Source organism: Paramisgurnus dabryanus, chromosome 20, assembly GCF_030506205.2.
Source record: "Paramisgurnus dabryanus chromosome 20, PD_genome_1.1, whole genome shotgun sequence".
Classification (NCBI taxonomy): domain Eukaryota; kingdom Metazoa; phylum Chordata; class Actinopteri; order Cypriniformes; family Cobitidae; genus Paramisgurnus; species Paramisgurnus dabryanus.
The window spans coordinates 2,629,516-2,652,152 of NC_133356.1; the positions used below are offsets into that span (position 1 = coordinate 2,629,516).

Sequence of the window (22,637 nt, forward strand, 5' to 3'; positions counted from 1 at the left end):
TTAAGTTTAATATGCAACTGTTTCAAGTCAAAAACTATTTTTTTAAAAACAGATGCAATGCTATGTTCAAAAATTATTATATGAATTTTATTTCATTTGAAAAAGTAAATGTTAAATGAGTTGCAGCTTAATATGAACAACAAACTGCACAAGTAAAAAAATGCAATTAAACATACTATAACAGCCTAGGTCCCACTTAATGTCATTCCAAAGAGCCCTTAGTTTAAAACTGAGGTGATGGGTATATGAAGTCTATGGTTGTAACTATGGTAACAATAAAATGCTGAAAAAATCCCCTTAATGTCCAAAATCACTGAAATTACAGGGATTTTACACATGAAACAAAAACTAGTACATTACAAAACTAATAGATCTGTGAATTTTAGTTGTTTTCAGTTGACGCTTGATCTTCTATTTTGACCCTCTTTGGTTTAGCCAACCGATTCATTTTTACGTTATTAAAACAGAATGGCAAGACCTGATATCACAGTTTCGCAAGTGCATTAAAATCTACTTAAATAAGTGAAGATTGTATAAACACTTGCCTAGTTTAGGTCATCTTTTGGCGGACCACTGGGGGGGTTTGGCGGACCACTAGTGGTCCACGGACCACACTTTGAGAATTTCTGGATTAGTGTGACGCATTCCATTTCTGTCATAATAAGCAGCTGCTGTCTCTCTTTCGCGCACACATGCACACGCTCTCATATCAACATGATCTCATGGAAATCCACGTTATAGTCACAGAAAATGTTATCACTTTATTCGTGACCATGTCACGGAATTCAGTTGTTTTCCGTGACAAGACCACGATGTCTTTTCCGTGTCACTCCCACGGATTTCTACATTTGGTATCAATATGTATCTCTGAGGTACAGACATGCAAATGGTACCACCCCGGTAACAGCTAGGGACCATTTGTTTCTAACAGTGTACAGTTTTAATTCGATAAAGGTCGTCAAAGAAAAAGTAACAAAATAGACAAATAATATTACAGCACTGTACATCCAGGCCAATCAACTGTAATGTATTATAGCATCCACCTTAAAATACAGAAGGGAACAGGATATTGCGATGTGATTGGTTCTGGCAGGACGCCAGATGAAGCAGAGATAACAGCATCTGTGCAGAGATGTGATGTTTGGGAGTCATGAGCACCTTAATATGAGGCTGTTATAATCAAAGGCATTTCTGCTGAGATTTAAATAGATGTGACATTCACAGTAAAAAAGCTTCTTACAAGGGCATCCTGCTGTCTTATGGCTAGAAAAAAATGATTATCTCTTAAGCCGGATGCAATTGTCACCGTAGGGTTTTTTTGTCTCCATCCTTGACAAGGGTTACCAACAACTGTGCATCTTTTGCAAATCACAAAAAGTTTGAAGATGCATGATGTTAAGATTTACAGGCAGAATTGGGAACAGCAGGTAAAAGTGAAGCACGGCTTCTTGGCTTAAGACTGCTGTGTTTTTTATCCTGGAGAAACAGAATGCATGTTACCTGCTGAGTCTTGGCAGGTGTCCACAAGCTGTTTTTGTACAATACTCTGTTGACAGCTGTTTTTCATGCCTGTGCGTCCTGGAAAGCCTGGGTGCTGTTGTCCAATAAGACTGAAGCTCAGAGTATATTTAAACCCTCTGATCAGTTTGCAGGTATTTACGAGAACAGTAGGTCTGTCCTTGCACCTTCACACATATACTATAGATAACTCTCAGTGGCGTAGTCTAGATTTTGTAGTGACTATACTGTGATTTTTCCCTCATGCTCACTCGTCCCAGCGCGACACCTCATAAGCACCAATTATGCTCACAAATGCATAAAGTATGCATCCATAAATGAGAGCATTCTGAAAGTGTACTCATAAACTGAATGTGTTATCATCATGTCAGTTTATTATAAGCAAGAAAAGACTTTAACATCCAATGGCATTTACAGCTGGAAAAACTGGACTGATTTTTTGACTGGTTTAGGTTTAATCAACATCTAACTCAGGGTTAAAATTTACTCGGAAGAATTTAATAAACTGTTTACAATCTGCAACACATGCATGAAAGGAGAAAATCATCCACTCTTTGAATAGCTATTATCTGACAACTATTGATAGCTAGCGTTACCATACAGTGGTGTAAATGTTTTTAATTAAAGGTGCAGTATGTAATTTTTTAGAAGGAATTCTTGACATAAATGCAAAATATTATACAAAACTATATTATCAGGGTTGTATAAAGACCTTTTATAATGAATTATGTTTATTATGTTATTACCTTAGAAAGAGACGTTTTAATCTACATACACCGAGGGTCCCCTTACATGGAAGACGCCATTTTGTGCCGCCATGTTTCTACAGAAGCCCTTAATGGACAAACTTTTTTATTAAGTTGTCTCCAACAATGACATGTTTGTCCTGTGTCGGCTACTGTAGCTTCTCTATGCGTTTCAAAAGCAAGGGGTAAGCTGTGAACTGAGCTGTTGGTTGCAATTTGCAACCTCACAACTAGATGTCGCTATAATATACACACTGCACCTTTAATACGCATTCTGATGACCATGAATGAACTCTCATTTGCATAGTCGTTGATCAAAAGCTTATTTTTGCATATAATACAAGCAGTGTCTGAATAAAAATAGGCTTTTATTTAAATATTATTACAAGATTACCATGTAGCCTAATAAAAGACACCAAAATCAAAGTGGAGAAGATGATCTTTAATTTGCGTGTCTGACTGAACATCAACAGACATGAATTACCTCACAGAAGTTTAAGATCATATACATTAAAATCTTGGACGTAGATATATAAATGAACACAGAAGGGAAGTTTAACACAGTGAAGCTCAAGCAACCATGCTGAACTGACGGCAGCTAGTGGATTATATAAAAAACCATCAGGCTTATTTTAGTACATGTGGATCCTTACCTCCAGATGAAGTAAAGAACTGATGATTCAAATGTCATTTAGGCCTAGTCCGCACGGACATGGGTATTATTATAACCAGAGTTTTTCCTCCAAAAAAATCCCCTCCACACATGCTCGTTTTAAAAGAAATCTCCATCCACATGAAAAAGCAAAAACACCTGATGTATCTTAACAGAGGCAATTCTAGGGTTAGAGCTTTAGGGGTGCTGAGCACCCAATGAGCTCCGCTGCCACCACCCACTCTTTTTTCCTACAGAAACCAATAATATGTTTATTGTAAAATAACTATAATTTTAAGATTGGTTCAACTATCTCCAAAATCCAGATTTTTTTGGAGACCTTTCAGGCATGAAAACGGGTCAGGGGTGAAAAAGATGAGAAGAAAATTACCCCTCTAGGGTCTGGGAGCATGCTCCCCCTTAGAACTTTTTTTAAAATAACATATTTTAAAGCATCAATCTGATGAGTTTTCAGATGCATTTTTTTGCCAACCTTTTTATTTCTAATTAGTGGCGAGCTTGCACTTTTTTGCCATTAATGCCATATTAAAGTATCAGGACAAAAGGTGGGCTACAGCAGCAGTGTGGGTATGGTTTTATGTGGATATACAGTGTGTCGTTTTAAGCCTTTGTCAAAATGACAAATCTCCTAATTTATAACTTTTATGCCTACAACATATGGTAGGTTTATTAATAGTTTGTTAATTTGCAGCTTTTCTTTTAACAGTCCTTTAATTGAACCATTACCTTTACTATATGTCTAAAACAAAACACTTGTGACTCCTGCACTAAGGGTTAAAAACGTTATCCCCTTCAAATTAATCTACATGTGACAAACTAAAAAAATATTTATTGTCTAGTTTGATAGTCAGACAGTTAGTGATTTGACACAACTTACCGGTACTGGTGGTATACAGTGATATGTAGTTTGTTTTCACTCTGTTCCAAACGCCATGTTTTCATGACGACTGACCAGAAAAGACGCACGTGACGTCATGTTTACATGACTCCCGATTGTTAAAATAAGTCTCAAATTAACGATAAATCATACAATAAACTTTAACAACGGAGACACACGTATGCAACTACCCACTGAGACGCACAAAACTGCATGCGTCTTGTGGAAGAACGCTTAGGTTACTCACGTAACCCCGGTTCCCTGAAATAACGGGAACGAAGCATTGCGTCAGTTAGCTGACGCTATGGGGGGGAAACTCCTGTTTACTCCGTGACTGAAGCCTATTGGTTAACGTCTGTACAAAGTACAGACCAATGACGTTTGAACCCGCGCGCGGGAGGAACGCGTCCTTATATAAGCGCGGTTCAATCGTCAGGAGCTCATTATATTCGACTGAAGCGCGCAGCCGAATAACACTCGCTGCGTAGACGTTTGTAGCACGGCAAGAGACGCAATGCTTCGTTCCCGTTATTTCAGGGAACCGGGGTTACGTGAGTAACCTAAGCGTTCCCTTTCAATACGGTTCACTTCGCATTGCGTCAGTTAGCTGACGCTATGGGGGAACGTAATCCCATCACGCCGTGCATACACAACGTACTGAAGTGCCTTACCGGAGAGACACTGCGTGTGGCCCTATACCCGGCATATTCACAGCTTAAAAAGCAAATGTGTAAGCACCATATAAATTGTTGACGCGCACACGGTGGGGTTTTAAACGCACCGGGGGCACATAACATAGCACAAGACGGCGAGGTACCGAGCGCGCCGCGGCTGTGCGAGATAAGTAAATTCAGGGTCACGTTGGTGAGCTCGCTGAGCGCACCGTGGTGTACACATAAAACGCATGAGCGTGCATGATTGAGCCGAGAGAACCTGCGCTCGTAGGGCAGGGACGTCTAAGCTGTACAATCTGACAACGTAGACGGCGAAGACCAGCCGGCCGCGTAGCAGATATCAAATATAGATATAGATACCCCTGTAGACCAAGTTCATGAAGAAGCCAAACTCGCAGAGAGTGGGCTCTATATAGGACATAGCTCATAGAGGGGCGTGAGCCAGTGCGATGGTTTCAACGATCCATCTAAATAACCACTGTTAGCAACAGACATACGTAGTGAGTGATCTGCGAAGCTCACGAACGGCCGATCTGACTATAATATGCGGCAGAACGGTTCGTAGCGTGGGATTATACAGATACCACAATAGTGTGAACCCAGGTGCACCCTCGAGCGCATCGGGATGCATATAGGTAGTATTATAGTGCACAGATCGGTGAGCTTTCCAAGTGCGCCGTAAATGTGTATTGACTATAAATTGCACGGGCACAGGTGAACACTTGAATACATCGTGATGCATATAGATGAATCAGAGTGTTATAATGCACAGGCCGGCAAGATTCTCGAGCGCGCCGTCATGTGTTCTGATAATAAATTGTGCGCACACGGGTGAACTCTTCAGTGCACCGTGAATGCGTATAGATAAATCAGTGCACAGAACGCGCCGTGAATGTGTACAAATATGATTGATGAACGTAACGGTGGGCACCCAACGCACCGTGAACGTACACAGATGAACAACAATGTATGTGTCACAAATCATAACACAGCTGGGTATACAGGTGAGCTTTCCCAAGCGCATCTTATTGTATACCAAAATGTTATAGCGTGTACATGTGAGCTTCTCTAAGCGCACGGTGGACGCATATAATTAAAAACCATATCGTGCATACAGGTGAGCTAATGGGCGCACCTTTAATGCAACAAACCTCAGTAGTGCGAAGCAGGGTGTCGAAGCTGTAAACTGACAACGTGGACGGCGGGGACCAGCCGGCCGTGTCACAATTGTCAAATGAGAAACCTCTAAGACCATGCCCATGCTCTAAGACAAGTGAGCATAATTGTCACGGGAGGTGATAACGTCAACGATCCATAAATAGCCTGTATTGACAGGTGCTCTAGTGAGTGATCTGTGACGCAGATGAACAGCTGATCGTCTGATGTACGTCAGACGTATGTGTCATCCAGGACCTTGGACAGTTCCAGAGCGCTGTGCCTCGGGCACCGTCCGCATCTGAGAAATGACAGGCTTATGAATAAAGTGAATGGCCAGCCGTAAAAGCATGGTTCGCTGTTACCGCCGCCGTCCGCATCTGAGAGATGACAGGCTTGTGAATTAAATGAATGGTCGGTCGTAAAAGCGTGGTTCGATGTTATCACGGCCACATAGATATAGGTAGGGGAGAGAGCCGCCGTGCCTCTGTAGTGAGGAGAAAAGTGTTCCACCCACGATTCGCGGGGGGTATTGACTTTCAAATGTCACTAGACAGAATGGATCAGACTTTGCATAAGGACGCCTCGTGAAAGGGGTCCTAGCAGCTTGTGTCAATGTGTCATAAGGCACGTAATGTAGGTCGTGTCCCACGGATGCCATCTCCGCACGCCCCTCGTAATGGGTTAATATTGGTAGTTTAAGCATGAGATGCGTATCACTCTGATTGAACATAGCTTATAAAGCGATGCAATGAGTTTATAAAGGAGATGACTCGTCAGCTTGTTCAGGGGGCGAGATCTCAGTCTGGTTCGGTAAATAATGAAACCACCGTAGATTGCCCGACCGCATTATCACAATAACACGGTCAGAGTGCTGCAGTGCTAAATCATCCGCTTAATGTACCGTATTCACAGTACAAGGTGATTTATATGAGACAAACGGCGTTCCACGCGCCGAAGGCTGATTGCCGTCGTAAAGCGTGTTCAACCCACAGCAAATGCTGGGCTAGCTCGTAATGACAGCACTTCATGCAGCAGTGTGTAACTTAAGCAAGCTTCCCGGCCGTCAGCTCGGGGCGGGACCTTTGCTTAGTCAAACTGAAGTGGACTTATGAACAATGCCACGATATTCAGCTTTCTGAGGCTCGTTAGAGGGGTACGTGCGCCCGTCTTAAACGAGATGCCGCGCGCGTCTGACTGTGCGCGCGCTTTAAGCTTTGAAACTTATTGTGGCGGGTAGCAAGCTCACTTGAGGTTGATATTACCCTTAATATCTCCGAGTATTGGAGCGGAGGTGTGAGCGTCTTCGGATCCGCTAATATAAATCAGCTATATGGCCGAAAAACGTCATAAACCGCTTGGCTGTAAGCCTTTGAGTGGCCGTCCGGAGAGGGCGCGATTCAAACGCTTGGAGCCATGCAAAAGTCTGAGGCTGTCCTTCCTCTAGGAAGAGAGAATAACAGCCGTAAGACCGTGCTCGTTTGCGCCATCAGCATCGTAGCGGAGAAACTGAGGTGGGCTGCGAGCGAATTTGGCAGAAAGGTGTTAGAGACACCGTACAGTCGTGGGGTGTCAATACACAGTATATGGCCAAACCGGGGTTTTTTCGGCTAGCGTCGATAGAATTATGGACAGCGGGCCGTGTGTGCGTATTACTGATTGCTTGTCAGTAAGGCGATAAGTGTTTAGAGACACCGTACAACCGTGGGTGTCAATACACAGTAGGCTATAGTAAACACGGAAATTACTCTTTTTAGAGGAATTAAATACCGTTCGCCACTATAGTGAGGTCGCATAGCCGACAGTATTACACAGTATGTTTGGATAAACAGCACACAGAAAACATTTCAGGGCAGTCCAGCCGAGGCGCGACATAACCCCTTTTTCCCAGACAGTTTCGTTCTCTGTTGATGCAGCTATGCTGCGGAGACCAGAGCTCAGCCGTTCAGGTGCACAAGCCTCAGTAGTGACGGTGACCGAACGGCTCACGGAGCAGGGTAGTATGTCTAGGTAGTTCAATGTCAGACTGAACCCATCGCAGAGAGGAAGTCTGCCGCGAGGCCCGCGGTTTTGCCGTTTATTAAAAGGGCAGAAAAACCGGGTATATATATATAAGAATGTACCAATATTCAGCGCACTGATATAGGACGGGACTGAATAAAGGGAGGTATTCGGGCCTTAGTATATTATAAACAAATTCGTTCTGCCTCTGATTCCGTCTAAACCAGAGAGAAATTACCAGGCAGACGAAAAATGAGCTATCTGAAGTGAGATCGGCTCAGGCCAGTAAAGCTCTATAATAAGTGTTTTAGCGCTCCAATAGAGGCGTGTCCGCCTTATCGAGCAGACGAATGAGATCGTGCCGCTCCAGGAGGGGAGGGGCATGAAGCTCTCTTATAATGAGTGTTCTTGGTGCTCCAATAGCGGCGAATCGGCCCTATCGAGCAGACGAATGAGATCGCGCCGCTCCAGGAGGGGAGGGGCATGAAGCTCTGTAATCGTTGAACACTGGACAGCTGCATTTAGAGGCAGCGAGCCGTAATACCGCGTGCTAGCTAAGCCGTTAAGAGACCTCACCACTGTGGGGAAAGGAGCGAGGGACTCCGCGAGCGTGGAGCACGAGTGGCTGTGCTACGACAGAGACAAGGGCAGACCGCCCGTGTTTGCTTGTCGTATGCATCTATCCAGGTCTACGGTTCCCCGCTTGTTCATCTCAACAAGAGAGGAACGGCAGAGGGGTGAGCAGCAACACAGACAGAACAGCCATGCGTCGTGAGGTATCACCCGATGCACTCGGGGGATTAATATATGTGCCAGAGATCTCGCCACTGAATGTGTGAGGAGCGAAGGGACTCTGTAAGCATGAACGGTTGCGGTGTGACAGAACACAGGGGGGGTTAGTCCGTGTGTGCTTGTCTATGCATCCATCTAGTCTCATGGCTCGCCGTGTGTTCATCCCGGCGAGAGAGGAACAGCAGGGGGAGCACGAAACATGGATAAGACAACCAAAGCATAAGCGCGGTCCCGGCGTGGGAGGTGCCAGACCGGTAACGCGCTCGGAGGAAATTCATAGCAGAGAGGCTCACCGAGCCGCTGTGCTGGACGCTATTACAACAGCGCCTGCTCTTTTAGCTTATAGCTTTATATTAAAAATATTGATCTTACCGGGCGGCCGCAGGGGAGACCTCGTCAGGCGTGGGTCCGCTGCACAGGGCTCGAACCACGGCAAGCGAAGGCTATCTTCGGTTCTCGGCCGGAAAGCGGCAGGGGAAGACGCTAGACCTGGACTCTGCTATCTTCGGTTCTCAGCCGGAAAACGGCAGGGGAAGACGCTAGGCCTGGACTCCGCTGCAGGGCTTTTGTCAACGGCGAGGTAAGGCTTCTTCTTTTTCTTCGGAGCAGCGAGAGGTTCGCGCTGAAGGAGAAAATAATGAGCTCCTGACGATTGAACCGCGCTTATATAAGGACGCGTTCCTCCCGCGCGCGGGTTCAAACGTCATTGGTCTGTACTTTGTACAGACGTTAACCAATAGGCTTCAGTCACGGAGTAAACAGGAGTTTCCCCCCCATAGCGTCAGCTAACTGACGCAATGCGAAGTGAACCGTATTGAAAGGGAACATTGTAACCGGCGCTACTTCTCTCCGTTTAAGTCTATGGACGAGTCACCCAGGTACTGTACTACTCCGCAGCGCGCGGGTACCCGCCGGACTAAAATAATCCGAAAATAAACACTTATTATACGTGTACCATGGTGATTCAGTATAAGACAAAAACACGGCTTGAAAGATTCATTCGTGATGTACTCGCTCATTATGAACATAACGTAAACATTTTGTAAGATTCATGCAAGCAAGTTGCATCACAACACTTTTAACTGATTCTCACTCTGCGTGTGTTTCGCGCTCGGGCTAAGCGATGCAGGTACAGAGAAGTAGAAGAGGATGACACCATTTGCTAAGGGGGGAGGTTTTCATTTTCTACCTTAACATATACATTTTAAACCACAAACTACGGAGTATGTTTTGGACATTATTTAACCTTGTCAAAGACGAACGAACATTTTAGAATAAATACATTTCTTGCTCCAAGTTTTAGGGGTGCTGAGCTCCTTTTTAGGGGTGCTGAAGCACCCCTAAAAAGGGGCTAGACTCGCCCATGTATCTTAACATACATCAGTGTTATTCTTTTGTCTCAAGATGCACACCAGTATTGTTTTTGTAAGGTATGTTTGTAAACTACTTACATGTCCTAATATAACTACGGGCTAGTCTTGGATTAACCAAAACCCTGTCTGGAAAACTGACCTGTTAAAGTGCCCGTATTATAAAAGACTCATTTTTTCTGGGTTTTGGGGTGTTATTTTGTGTCTCTGATGCTCCCACACGCATACAAACTTGGAAAAAAATCCATCCATGCTGTTTTGAGTGAGATACAGGTTTCTGAATGTCCTCTGCCTTGAGTCTCAGATTGCGCCAGTTAAAACTCAGCTCCGTTGTGACGTAACAAACCGTTTCGTCACATTCAGTTTGAATTTTCCCGCCCACCACCTCACTCGCAGGTCTCCACCCACCAGGTAGCTAGAGAGCATAGAGCAGTCACTTGAATGAGACCCTCTGTGCTGTTATCATCTCTCACGGAAATAACAGCGCTATTTGGATATTATGGATTATACTCCCACCTACTTTTAAAAACAAAGTTTTAACGCGTGGTTATTGGAACCCGGAGTAATCTTATATACAGTGTGTTACGACGCAAACAGTCCTCAGATTGTAGGCGATAAGACCTTCATGCGAAATCTGATGTAAACAACAGACTATGTATCTATATTTCACGGATTATAAGCATTTGTGGACAAAAATGGTAATTGGATGTATTTTATTGGACTTTCATGGATCATTCACACATCTGAAACAGACTGGATTTGATTCGCGATCGCGTTGTTTCATCACAAAGGTAAGAAGTCACGTTATATTTTGCATGTTGTCATCTTCTGTCACAAAATACTACATTTATGATGCTAGAGCTAAAAGCTTTTTGCCAAACTAACCGAGACCGTACGCCCCGGCTTTTCTGACGAGGCGAGCCTCTAATAACTTTACGGTCTGCATAGATATATACACGGTCCGGACCTCCCGCTAGCTTCAAGCAATTAGCATGCGGTCCACAAGCAGTATACATCCCCCGCCAGGTCTTAATTTCTGTAATTTGTGAAAATAATGTGTTTGAAAATGTTTATAACTGGAATATGTTAGCATTGTCCAGGGAAAACGAGTGTATTGTTCAGACTGCTACATCACAATTACGCTGGAATTTTTGTGTCATGATGTGTTTGACACACCGAGACCGGGCCTTACCGCCCCGGCTTTTCTGACGAGGCTAACCCCCGAGCCTCTTATAACTTTACGGTCCGGACCTCCCGCTAGCTTTTAGCAATTAGCACGCGGTCCACAAACAGTATACATCCCCCGTCGGGTCTTAATTTATGTAATTTGCGAAAATAATGCGTTTGAAAATGTTTTATAATGGGAATATGTAAGCATTGTCCAGGGAAAACGAGTTTATTGTTGTGACTGCTAACGTAACATCACAATTTACTCTGGAATCATTGTGTGTCATGAGTTTCTTCTCCTGTAGTGTACTTATTAGTGATACTTTTCTGCATGATTTGTCTGTTGGCAACATAAACCGTTATTAATAATAATATATAAAATAATAACACAGTATGGTCTGTACTGCTCACGATACCACTGAGCACGCGCACGGGCACATGACGTTAGTAGTGGGGCGTGATCAAAGGAGCAGCAGCTCATAAATATGTAATGACTAGCTCAAAACGGCACAATCTGAACTGCCCTGAAACAGAGGCTACTAGAGATGGGTAACAATCTTTTCCTACAAGCTATTTCGAGCAAACAACTTTTGAAACATGCTTTATGGAACTCATACACCTATTTAACTTGTGGAAAAGCAGTCATAAGATGGGCACTTTAAGGGTTAAGTTTTAGTTCCTGAAGTGACAAAGCATTTGATCATTTATATTGCGAGAGATAGTTGTTAAGACTGCAGTTCTTATCCAAAGGCAATACTCTACATCAGACCCGGGGTGGGTAATCGGGAGAACCGGGAGAATTCCCGGTGGGCCGCTTCACTTTTGGGCCGGTCGAGTTTTTTTTTTTTTTTTTTTACATTTGTCACGTTAGTGAGTCGATGATCCGTGTGTCTCAATTCGTTCCCTAGCTCCCGAGGTCGTGAATCAGTATATCGTGTACACAGGTTCGGGCACTGGTAAGGACCCTAGCTCACTTCACATTGGGACAATGTTCACTTATTTTTCTGTCACGTGGCTGCTTAAGCGCGTTGTGATTATTCACAGCTGTTACTCATCAACAACCGGCAAAACCAACATCTCTCTGACTTAATTTTAAAAAACAGTACATTGTGGAAAATGCTGTCATTATTCTCTTACATATCTGTGCATAAAATTGGAGGCATATAATTACATTTTAAATGTAATAAATATATTTACAATTTTAAATAAATATTATTATTTTAAATATTGAGTAGATTGTGGTCCCTTACTGTGTAGCAATGTGTGTTTATATTTACAACTAAAACAAACGTTTGTTTGTATAAAAGTTCTGTTACATTTCATAAAGTTTATTGAGTTGGATCACGTGATGTTCGGGTGGCGAGCGTCAGAAAAGGTCACGTGATTTCCGGTTAGGGAACATAGGGAACATCGATGCTCACTGGTTTTTGCGTTGCATTGTGGGAATTTTTAGGGAACGAACGTTCCAGTGCACTGAGCGGATTTTGCGATTGAGACAGCCCTTAAAATGGCCGACTCCCTGATCAGTGCCCTGACTACTGAACAAGGGAGCTGATTGAGACACACGGTATGTTCTCTTAAATGAAACTTCACACGTTTAGCATTGATACTGCAGCGCGCAGCCTCTGCATGGGTTGTACCATGTGAGGGAGTTTTCCCCTCTCCTCCCATAGAGTTGGTTCGGTCCAAGAAAACTTTTCTCCGGTAGGCTGGGCGGCCCTACCGTAAGAATACGCGTCTGAGAGGAGGAGGGCGTAAAAAACAGGTTGAAGAAAAAAAAATCATTGGAGTAGGATGCTGCCAAATGTGCCAAACTTACAGATTTATTTTCAAGAGGACAAACAAAAGTGACAACAGGTAACTTAAAGAGAAATAAGCCTAGTAATGATTAGCATTAGCAACGTAATTATTCGGCTAATACCGTTGTCAAACTATTTACAAGCCAAATTTTTTTTGTTAAAATATGACCCTTTTGTTTATACATCATGGCGATTCATAGACTTTGCAAATATTATGCAAGCAGCTTCTGAGCAGTCCCCCGCTGAAAATGAGGAGGCCATGAGTAAACAATATGAATTAAAGTTATTTAACCCTCAGGTTGTGTTCAGAACCCTATAACACCTTTTGTTTTCCCAGTCAAAAAGGACCAGCCTAAAAAAGCTTATGAATCACTTGTTATGCTATATAACCAATATTGTATTCAATATTTTTGTCAAACTGTTTTCTTTTTTAATTAGGACTTTTATATTTCTATTTGCATTAATCATCGGCCTCATAGCATTAGCAATGCTAATAATTTATCAACCTTTCCTTGTGGAATACTAAAAAGGGCTGAGTTATTTATATATTTTATATATTTTTTAACCCACCTGTTGGGTTATTATAATTCATGGTTTCATAACAACAACCCAACATTGGGTTATTTTTAACCCAGCATGGGGTAATTTTTTATTTAATATTATGGGTAACCCAGCCTTTTTTAAAGTGTAGAGGAATATTTTTGTTAACTTCTTATCTTAAGTGAAATATTATTTAACTTTTACCTTATTTGTTGAACCATGATATTAATAAAAACTATAGTAAGAGCTGAACTGTTGCTTTATTTATCCAATTTGAAAAAGTGCTAATTTGGAATAACACTATGGAAAAAGTGGGCCGGTCTTGGGCCTGAAACTCCCGGGCTGAAAAGTGGCCCCACTCCGGCCCTGCTCTACATGACCTTTTTCAAAGCCCTGAGCAACCACAGTAACGTGACTCACTATTTATTTCAGCAGGCTTTTGACATCTGTCAAGATACCAGGATCACACAACGCATGACGAACATGTCTGGTGATTACATCAATGTGAAATATGCATTTAAAGAGGAGGAACAGAACCAATGTGTGAAGCTGAGGGAGGTGAGATGGTTTTGAGAGTGGTTTTTGAATGCTTTTGGTAGTCATGAATATAAAACTGCAATGCATTTACATAGGCGTGAGCGTCTTAAACATGCTATTAGAATGCAAGGAGAACATCTGCCGTACAATGCAGTCTTGAAGTCAGATCTGAATCGCACCCTTAGGTAAAAGTGTTTAAACATGAACGCATATGTCACAAAACACACAAGATGTGCTTGTTCTGAAGCAATGATCCTCCAAGAATGACATTGGTCTGATCTAAGAACAGCTTTTAAACTGTATCAGAGACATTTACATCACATTGTCGCTTTGCTTACAATGCATTTAATGAAGAGACCTTTGGACTAGCCCATTCAAAAATGAAATATTTACAGTATGCACTACTAAGTTTTGATCCATATTGTAATACGTAAGACCTTACTGCATCTTTCTCGGCATATTGCGGGTTCTGGTTTAGATCCCACACCTGTGTAAGTGAATTTTTCCTATTGTAACTATCTAAAACGGTCCTTGTGCTGTCAGCCATTTTATTAGCATGAAAACGCAATGATCTGTAAGATCCTAAAGCATATGGCTTAATTCTGTTATGTGGATGAGGTTGGGATGAGTTTGGGTGGTAGGGGACCGACTATGCACCCATGCTGCGGACTGACCTGTGCTTTCATTGCCATCCAGGCTGCCAGCCAGCTGCTCCAGTAACCGTGTCCTGGCCGCATTTCTCTTGTGCTTCTTTCCTTCATAGTGTTGCTGCGCCATCAGCGGGTTGTTGAACCAGGCGCCACACAAACAACAGTACTTCCCTGCTTCACCGTGATTGGCCAGCGGAGGCCACGAGGGAGGGGGCGGGTCTGTGGCCTGAGGGGTGGGAGGGGCTGAATCTGCACAGACAATAAAGCATTTCTATAAACATTTATTAAGATAAATAGCTTTTATGAGCCTATATATAAACAACAAAACCTTTGCGTTCTCCTTGTATTGTGTACAGGCTTACAAACACACACATCCATTGCACATCGATCTATTGAACAGTTACGCGGGTCAAGAGAGGGTCAATGCTTCTGCAGATGAAAATTCGCCCGAATAAAGGATTCCAGCTCCATCTTATGAGGAAAAGCCAACGAATGGATTGATCTTCCAGGTGACATTCTCAAGGATACCGTGGGACTTGTTGCCATGGTTACCAATCCCAATATCCACAGGCCGCGACACTGCCGCGAGTTAGTGCACAATGTGATTGTTTTCGGGACTTTACATCACACAAACAGATCTTTTGCCAAGCCTTGTGGGTGAGCAATTACAGATCGTGTGCATTCTCTAAAAATAAATGTCAAATGTTGGACATTGTGGTTGCTTAGTGATCATTTGGTTTAGTTGATTTGTCATACAAAGACTACAGTAACTACACCGCCCTCTGTTTTCACCACCCACATCTCACACACTGATGAATAAGATACAGTAATCTGAAAAACTCTGCATGAATCAACTCATTTCAGGCGCCAAAATGCACACTGATACATCTTATTACTCAGATTGACTATTCAACGGGGGTTCTCCAAATATTCTAAATACTTTTTTGGAAAAATGAATTTAGGCATTAAATAAAAATGCATTAATAGGCTCATAATAAAATAAAATAAAATGCTTGATTGAAATTAAGGTTCCCATATAAAATTATATACAACTTTACTGATATGAAGGTTCTCCCATTAAAATCTATTCAGTAAATTTAAAATGACATGTAGTATTTTAACAGTACATGTTTATTAAAAACATGCTATTGTAACGTAACCATCATAGTATGTAAATCCAGTCTTAATTCAATACTGTAAATGTACTGGGGGTCCTTGCTCCTCTTTTTCCATACATTAAGGGGTCCTTGGCCTGAAAAAGGTTAAAGACCTCTGGACTAGTGAGTTTGATTAGTCAGTGTTTATCTATACTTTCTTAGAGTCGAAAAATTACATAAAAAATATGACTTTAGAGGCACAACTTCTCTTCAAGGGATTTGCTAACAGCAAGCTGTGCTCCAGTAACTGCTGGACACTCAAAACTCTTAAGCCTCTTTGAAAAGATGTGTTACTAAATTCATCTGAGCAATTTCAGTGTTATGGATGTGACATTCTCTGTTAAAAATTAAAATGTAATTTCTCAGAAAAAATGTATTTATTACGTAAGGAATAATTGACGACGGGCCATTGAATTATAAGAAAATAATGCACACCCAAGGTGCAATGCGACGCGAAGCGGAGTGTGCATTATTTTCAAATAATTCAAAGGACCGATTATTCCTCTTATACCACGGTTACCACAAACATTGCTCTGGTGCCTATTTTTAAGACATTTGACAAGTTAGGTGTGCGGTTATCAGAAATTAATGCATACCCACAGAACATTTCTCAGCCAATCAGAATACAGCATTCAACAGACCCGTGCTATAATAATGCATCTGTTTATATTTTCCAGATCTCAGAAAAATATTATTCTTTATACCATATGGCTGAATGCTTTATTCTGGTTAAGAAATGTTCTACGTGTATGCATTATTTTTCAATAAACATACACCTAACCTGTAAAAAGTCTTAAAATAACCACCAGAGCAATGCCTGAGGTAACCGTGGGTTAAGAGGAATAATTGACTCCGGTCATTTGAATTATTTGAAAATAATGAACATCACCACCTTGGGTCTGCATTATTTTCTAATACGTAATTCAAAGGCCCGTCATCACTTTTTCCTTACATATACGTGTTTTCTGTTTTAGCTGAGGGAGATATACACGTGTTATAGATGTGACAGAAAACAAACTTAATTCTGTGAATTAAAATGCAGAAATCAGAATCAATGGGAAAAGGACGCTCTTCAAAGAACAAATGATATTTATTTTATTTAAATCTTATGCTACGTACACACCAAACGCGAGGCATTGTGTTACTCGCTCTAGATTACTTGCGGGATTTAACTTTGTGTCATGCGAATTTTTCGCTCGAGTTGAATATTTTCAACTTGGCCGAAGACGCGTTTGAGGCGAATAGCACGTGTTTTCGCGGCAAACACACCACCCATATCGCGTCATTCGCATCGCCCCGCGCAAGGACACGTCTGATCACATCTTTGCTTTGACTTTGTATGTAATCAAATCACAGAGCTCGCGTTTGATGTGCATGCCCCATTAGTGTCCGTATTTGAGGAAGAAACAGTGTTATACTGTAGATGTGACAATTCTGAAAGCTGCACTTACTCAACTATTATTTAGAAAAATGTGTAAAAAACATTTAAAAAACAAAGACATGGGTATTTAAGCATAAGCAACCAAATATTGATATCAGAGCAATATTTTTTTATGATTTTGCAGGGAATTACTCACCTTTAAACGACAAAGAATTAGGTCTACACTCATCAAAGCAGCTCTTCGGCAAAAAATCTGCTTATTTATTCAATGATGTTCATGACAATTAGAAATGTTGTGTTTTTACAAAGCTGTTTAAAGTTAAATAAAACCCCTGCACCGTTACATTCTGTCTACTACAGCTGTTTTAAAATATAAAAAGCTGTTTTCATGCTACATTCAAACCTGAGTTTGTTTCCAGCCTTCTGTACCATTGATATATTTTTGCATTGTATTTTGGATATAACACACACTAAAAAGAAGAAATAATACTCTGAACTCTAATAAGACCAAGCCAACATTGAGTGGATAAATTGCATTTCAAATACAAGATCAGATTCCCACGCTTACCACACATTGCGTGTTATAATATCTAATGTACACAGGGGATGAAAAACAAACGCACCTTAGTGCAATAAGTCTAGAGGACAGTAAGAAACACTATATTGCTTGAATGAAATTATTTTCCCTTCATGACAAGAAATGAAATTCAACAGTCATCGACAAGCTAAAGATAGAAACAAATGCCTCCAGTTTGTGTACTGATGCCTGCATTAGACATCTGTGAGGCAGTTAAGCTCACTTTAAAGTGAGGCATAATCAAATATCAACAGAGAACACAAAAAGGGTTTTGATAAATTTGCCTGAAGTGTAAAACAGAAAGTTAATTTCATGAGTTCAAGTTTGGTGTTTGTGTTACCATCAACACTGATGTCTTTTAAAACCGGCACATATTCGGCAATCAAAGCTCAAGCGATTGAAAGTGTTCATCCAGAATAAATACATTGTTGTGAGATGGATGTGTTCATAGGACAATGCAGCTATGCAAATGCAAGAAAAGAAAATTACTGTATTTTATTTTGATTCTGTGTCCAGTAACAAAATGTACTTAAAATGATGCTAAACTGTATATAAGAAAAAAAAAACTAAAAACCCTAAAAGATAAAGTTTTGTTTAGTTTTAGGCATAAATTTTTTTTTTATTCAAAATTAGATTGTCCCACCTTCATCACTTCACACACTGACAACATGGACATTTAAAACACTGTACTGTACAACACTAGTTATCATTTACGGTTACTGTACTGAACAGCAATGGCTGAGAAACTTTAAAGGGCAAATTATGTCTATTTTTACAATATATAATATCAGTCTCAGGTGTGCCTAAAATGTGTCTGTGAAGTTTCAGTTTAAAATACCTCATAGATCATTTATTATATTATGTCCAAAATGCCCCTATTTGGTTGGGAGCAAAAACATGCGCTGTTTTCATGTGTACCTTTAAATGCAAATGAGCTACAGCTCCTCACTCCCTTACCAACAGACAGTGAGCGCTTTCAGCTAAAAATAGATCTGATTCTTATAAATACAGTCTGAGACAGTATCTTTAGCCACATTAATGTGACCATGTGCCAACAAGCACATTTAGAAAAGCTTTTGGGTAAAATTAACTAGTCAGTCAGCGGCTGTGGGCAGGGCTTTGTTTGTGTGATGTCACATTAACCTCTTCGGTGTCAACCTTCCTTTTAAAAAACCCAACAAATGTTATATCCAACTAAAATGGGTACAGATCATGAAGCCTTTGCTCTAAAAACATAAGTTTGGTCTCATTTGAAAGCAGACACCTGGAAGATTATTGTAAGACAATAATAAAGTCTAAATAATTATATTGTAAAGAATAATTATTGTTTTATCATACTAAAATAAATAGTTATAAAGGGCTTAAAAATACATTTTTAATACATTTACAAAATACATTTGATATATATTTATGATAATATAATTGAAATTGGCCTTAAATTAATGTAGAAATGCACTGCAGCTAAAGCCACAGGCCAGACAATGTTCTGTTTCAAATCTGAAGATGATATCTTTAAAACTCTGAATTTTATAAAAGGTTTTTAAAACCACATCATGTGAATTTATTTAGAGAAAACAGCTAAATCCTAACATCTGCTTATTCACATCTGCCAAGCATCCTTTGAGTTTATCGTTTCTATTTTTCATATGTTAGACAGATCCATTGCCAACACACATTTATTTAACACCTTGTAAAAGTGAATTTTGTATAATATGTCCCCTTTAAATATTAGCATGTATTTTTAGCATGAAATTGCACATGCGCCAAACACCTCTTTTGCCATTAAAAATTACAAATGCATAAGTTTCTGGGAGATGAGTATTTAAATGACTCACGCAACGTGATTTACTAAGGTTTGCGCTCTTCAATTTACTGCTTTCTGCCCTATTTATATTATGGTCCAAAAAAGCATGTCTGAAATTGCATTTGTTGTTGTGGAAATGAGACGTAGAAATTTCCACCCCATCTTCCACCTCATATTGCGCTGTCATGCTACTATGCCCTCTTTATTAAATCTGGGCGTCAGTATAGAAGACAACATTTCTCTGTATGTATATTCCTTCAATGCTTCAGGATACGCACTGGATATAGTGAAGCTTCATTAACGCTGCACACAGCTGGGCCAGTGGGTATAAACTAATCCTACTTGTCAAAGCTGAACTTTAGTCAGGTTTTAATGCTCTGGGCTTAAACCATGAACCAATCATTGTGTTCCTCTAGCTCTGATTCATAACTGTCAAATACACCCATGGGCATCTCATCCACTATTGCACAATATGCTACACAAAACAGGGCCAAAACACCAACCCGCACCCGATCTGAACCGGACGGGAGATCTACATCACCACACTAACTAGCTGAATAGCTAAAACTGACAAGGTGACTGCTGACCTGATTTTAAATTGACCTTGGTTCTTACCTGTGGGTGTTGGTAAACTTGGCGACTCCCCCAGCACCAAGCGAACTCTCTTGGCGTGTGTCTTGCCCTGATAGTGCGACTGAGCCACAATGGCAGATGTGAAGAACATGTTACAGAGCGTACAGCATTTGTTTCTGTCGACCTCATTCTCCGCACTGTCCTGCAACACAGAAACACACAATATAGAGTACTTTGACTATTTCAGATCTGTTTCATGAGCAATTCTAACATTATGGATGGGAAACTTTCAGTAAAAATTTATTTATGACCAATATATTAAACCATCTGTTTATATTTCCCCCAATGATAGAGTCCAGACATCAGAAAAATATCTGTCTATACTGATGTTTTCTATTTTAGATAAGGGAAATTTGTGTTTTTCCAAGCTCAAAATAAGGTGGAGGACGTGCTATCCTAATGCACAGATGCATGTGTACTCAAAAACTGCCCAACACCGCTAACAATGCATCACACGCTTTCACAGATGTTTGTGCACCTTTGCTAAAAATGGTTAAATGAAAACATACAGTACTGTTATTGAATTTAATATTTATGTGCATGCATCACACTATAAAAAGAAACAGTTCACATATTCAGATATAAGACATATATCACGTTTAAAGCAGAATACACAGCCACATTCTGAGCACTGCAACTGGCTGCCACCGGCTTGGACGTCCTTAACATCTCCAGAGACAAGACTGTGGGGCCACTATCAATTCTAGCACAGACGGGGCCATTGGCGTTCTCCCAACTCCCCCCCCCCCCTTCATCGCTCCGAGTCAGGTCCTGGCCTAGTCCAGCAGGAAAAGGTCAGCTTTAAGTAATTCAAGCACAAAGGGAAGCCAAGAACCACCTCACGGACAAAACAACAATTCAGCTTAAAACAAAATGAAGCACAAACTTCATATTGAAAAAAAGATTTGCTGTAGTAAATTTAAGATTAAATTAAACTGTCCAATAACATGGGATCATTGGTATTTAGCTGGTCATATGACCTGTATGCTGATTCTATGTAGATGTGTTTCTATGTACATCATTTAAAACTTGATAAATGTGATGTAATGGGTTTCTTTTAATTGTGTTAAAGTCTGAAACTGTCCAATAAAATGGGGTCATTCCTAGACTTAGACTTTTTATTGTATATATGTGGTAACTCAATGGCAACTGTAACCGCCCCATTACAGTACCATAACTGTACATGTTTTTTACAGTATGATGCCTTTACTGCAGTTCCATTTTACAGTTTAATACCCTTACTGTAACCTAGTTAAAAAAAATAATATTGCCTTGAAGGGCAATCGAACCCAGGTCGCCCGTGTCGTAGGTCGGTAACACTACCACAGTAAACTACCATCAATAAATTATTTACACTGCTGAAAAACAATTCACATATTGAAATTTGCTTCACTGCTAAAAGCATAACAAATAAAATGTATTTCATTTCATAGATATATTTTATTTTTTCATTTTATATGTTTTATTCAAGTACAGTAGCACTAGTGCTGTTGTTTACAGCAGTCTACCGCAAATTCAAAACATACAGTAAATCACTGTAAATTATATGTTAATACCCATAATGCAATGCATATTACAGTAATGAACTGGAAGAAAATGACGGTATTTTACTGGGCATTTTGTGGTAAATAACTGTAGGAATTACAGTTAAGTTTAACAGTGTAAAAAATATTTGCTGCTTTACAGTTTTTGTTAAATCAACACAGATTTACAAGTCATCTTAACTTTATCTTGCCAAGCGATGAGTTGTTACAACTTATAAAATAAAGTTGATATTTTTCAACTATTTTTATAAGTTATAACAACTCACCTGTAGTTACAACAACTCATCTCTAAGATAAATAATATTAAGTTGACATAACTTGTAAATCTAAGTTGATTCAACAAAAAAAACATTAAGGCAGCAAATAATTGTTTTACAGTGTGGTATTTAGCTGCTCTTATGACCTTTAAATATCAGGCCGGTTGATTTGCTCCATATAGATGTGTTTCCACTGATCTCATGTCAGTGTACATCATTTAAAACTTCACTGTAAACTTCACTGGTTGCCAGTAACTTACTGTAGAAGATAAAGAATGAAAATGTTTAATGTTCATTTAACTTTGAACAAACTGTTGCCAGTAAAAAAAAACATAAATGTAAAATCTACAGTAAGTTAGCAGCTAGTTGCCAGTAATACCCAGTAATACTGAAATTTCTACAGAATTTTTACAGTATTGTGTTGTAATAAATTTCTTTTAATTGTGTAAAACTAAATCAGGGAACTACACTAACCTTTTCCACTGGTGGCACTTGCGCTACCAACTTTTTCAGTTACTGGGGCAAAATATGATTTGGTCGCACATATTTTTTTCAAGTTATATTAAGGCGCTCTGGATAATAATGAACAATAATGAAACTGTATTGCATACAGATATGCTTTTTATTTTACTTGCCATCTTTTAAACCACATGCCGCCTTGTTTTCTTAAACGTTGCAGTGTTTCCCACAGATCTGAAATTTACTTGGTGGTGGTAGCCGGTGAAAAGGGCAATTATTACCCACTGACAAATAATGGTCTACTATACATGTGATGTAGAACTAAT

At 40.4% G+C, this 22,637-nt stretch overlaps 1 protein-coding gene across 3 annotated transcripts in view; it reads right to left on the reverse strand.

Moving 5' to 3' along the window:
• Positions 1 to 22,637, reverse strand: part of LOC135786566 (zinc finger matrin-type protein 4) — a 152,536-nt gene that overhangs the window by 75,121 nt on the left and 54,778 nt on the right. For all 3 annotated transcript variants that reach the window (XM_065296033.1, XM_065296034.1, XM_065296032.1), the window contains exons 4-5: positions 20,034 to 20,193; positions 14,524 to 14,748 (exon numbers count right to left, since the gene is read on the reverse strand). In XM_065296033.1, the coding sequence (XP_065152105.1) occupies positions 14,524 to 14,748; positions 20,034 to 20,193 (385 nt within the window). The remainder of the gene's footprint in view (positions 1 to 14,523; positions 14,749 to 20,033; positions 20,194 to 22,637) is intronic.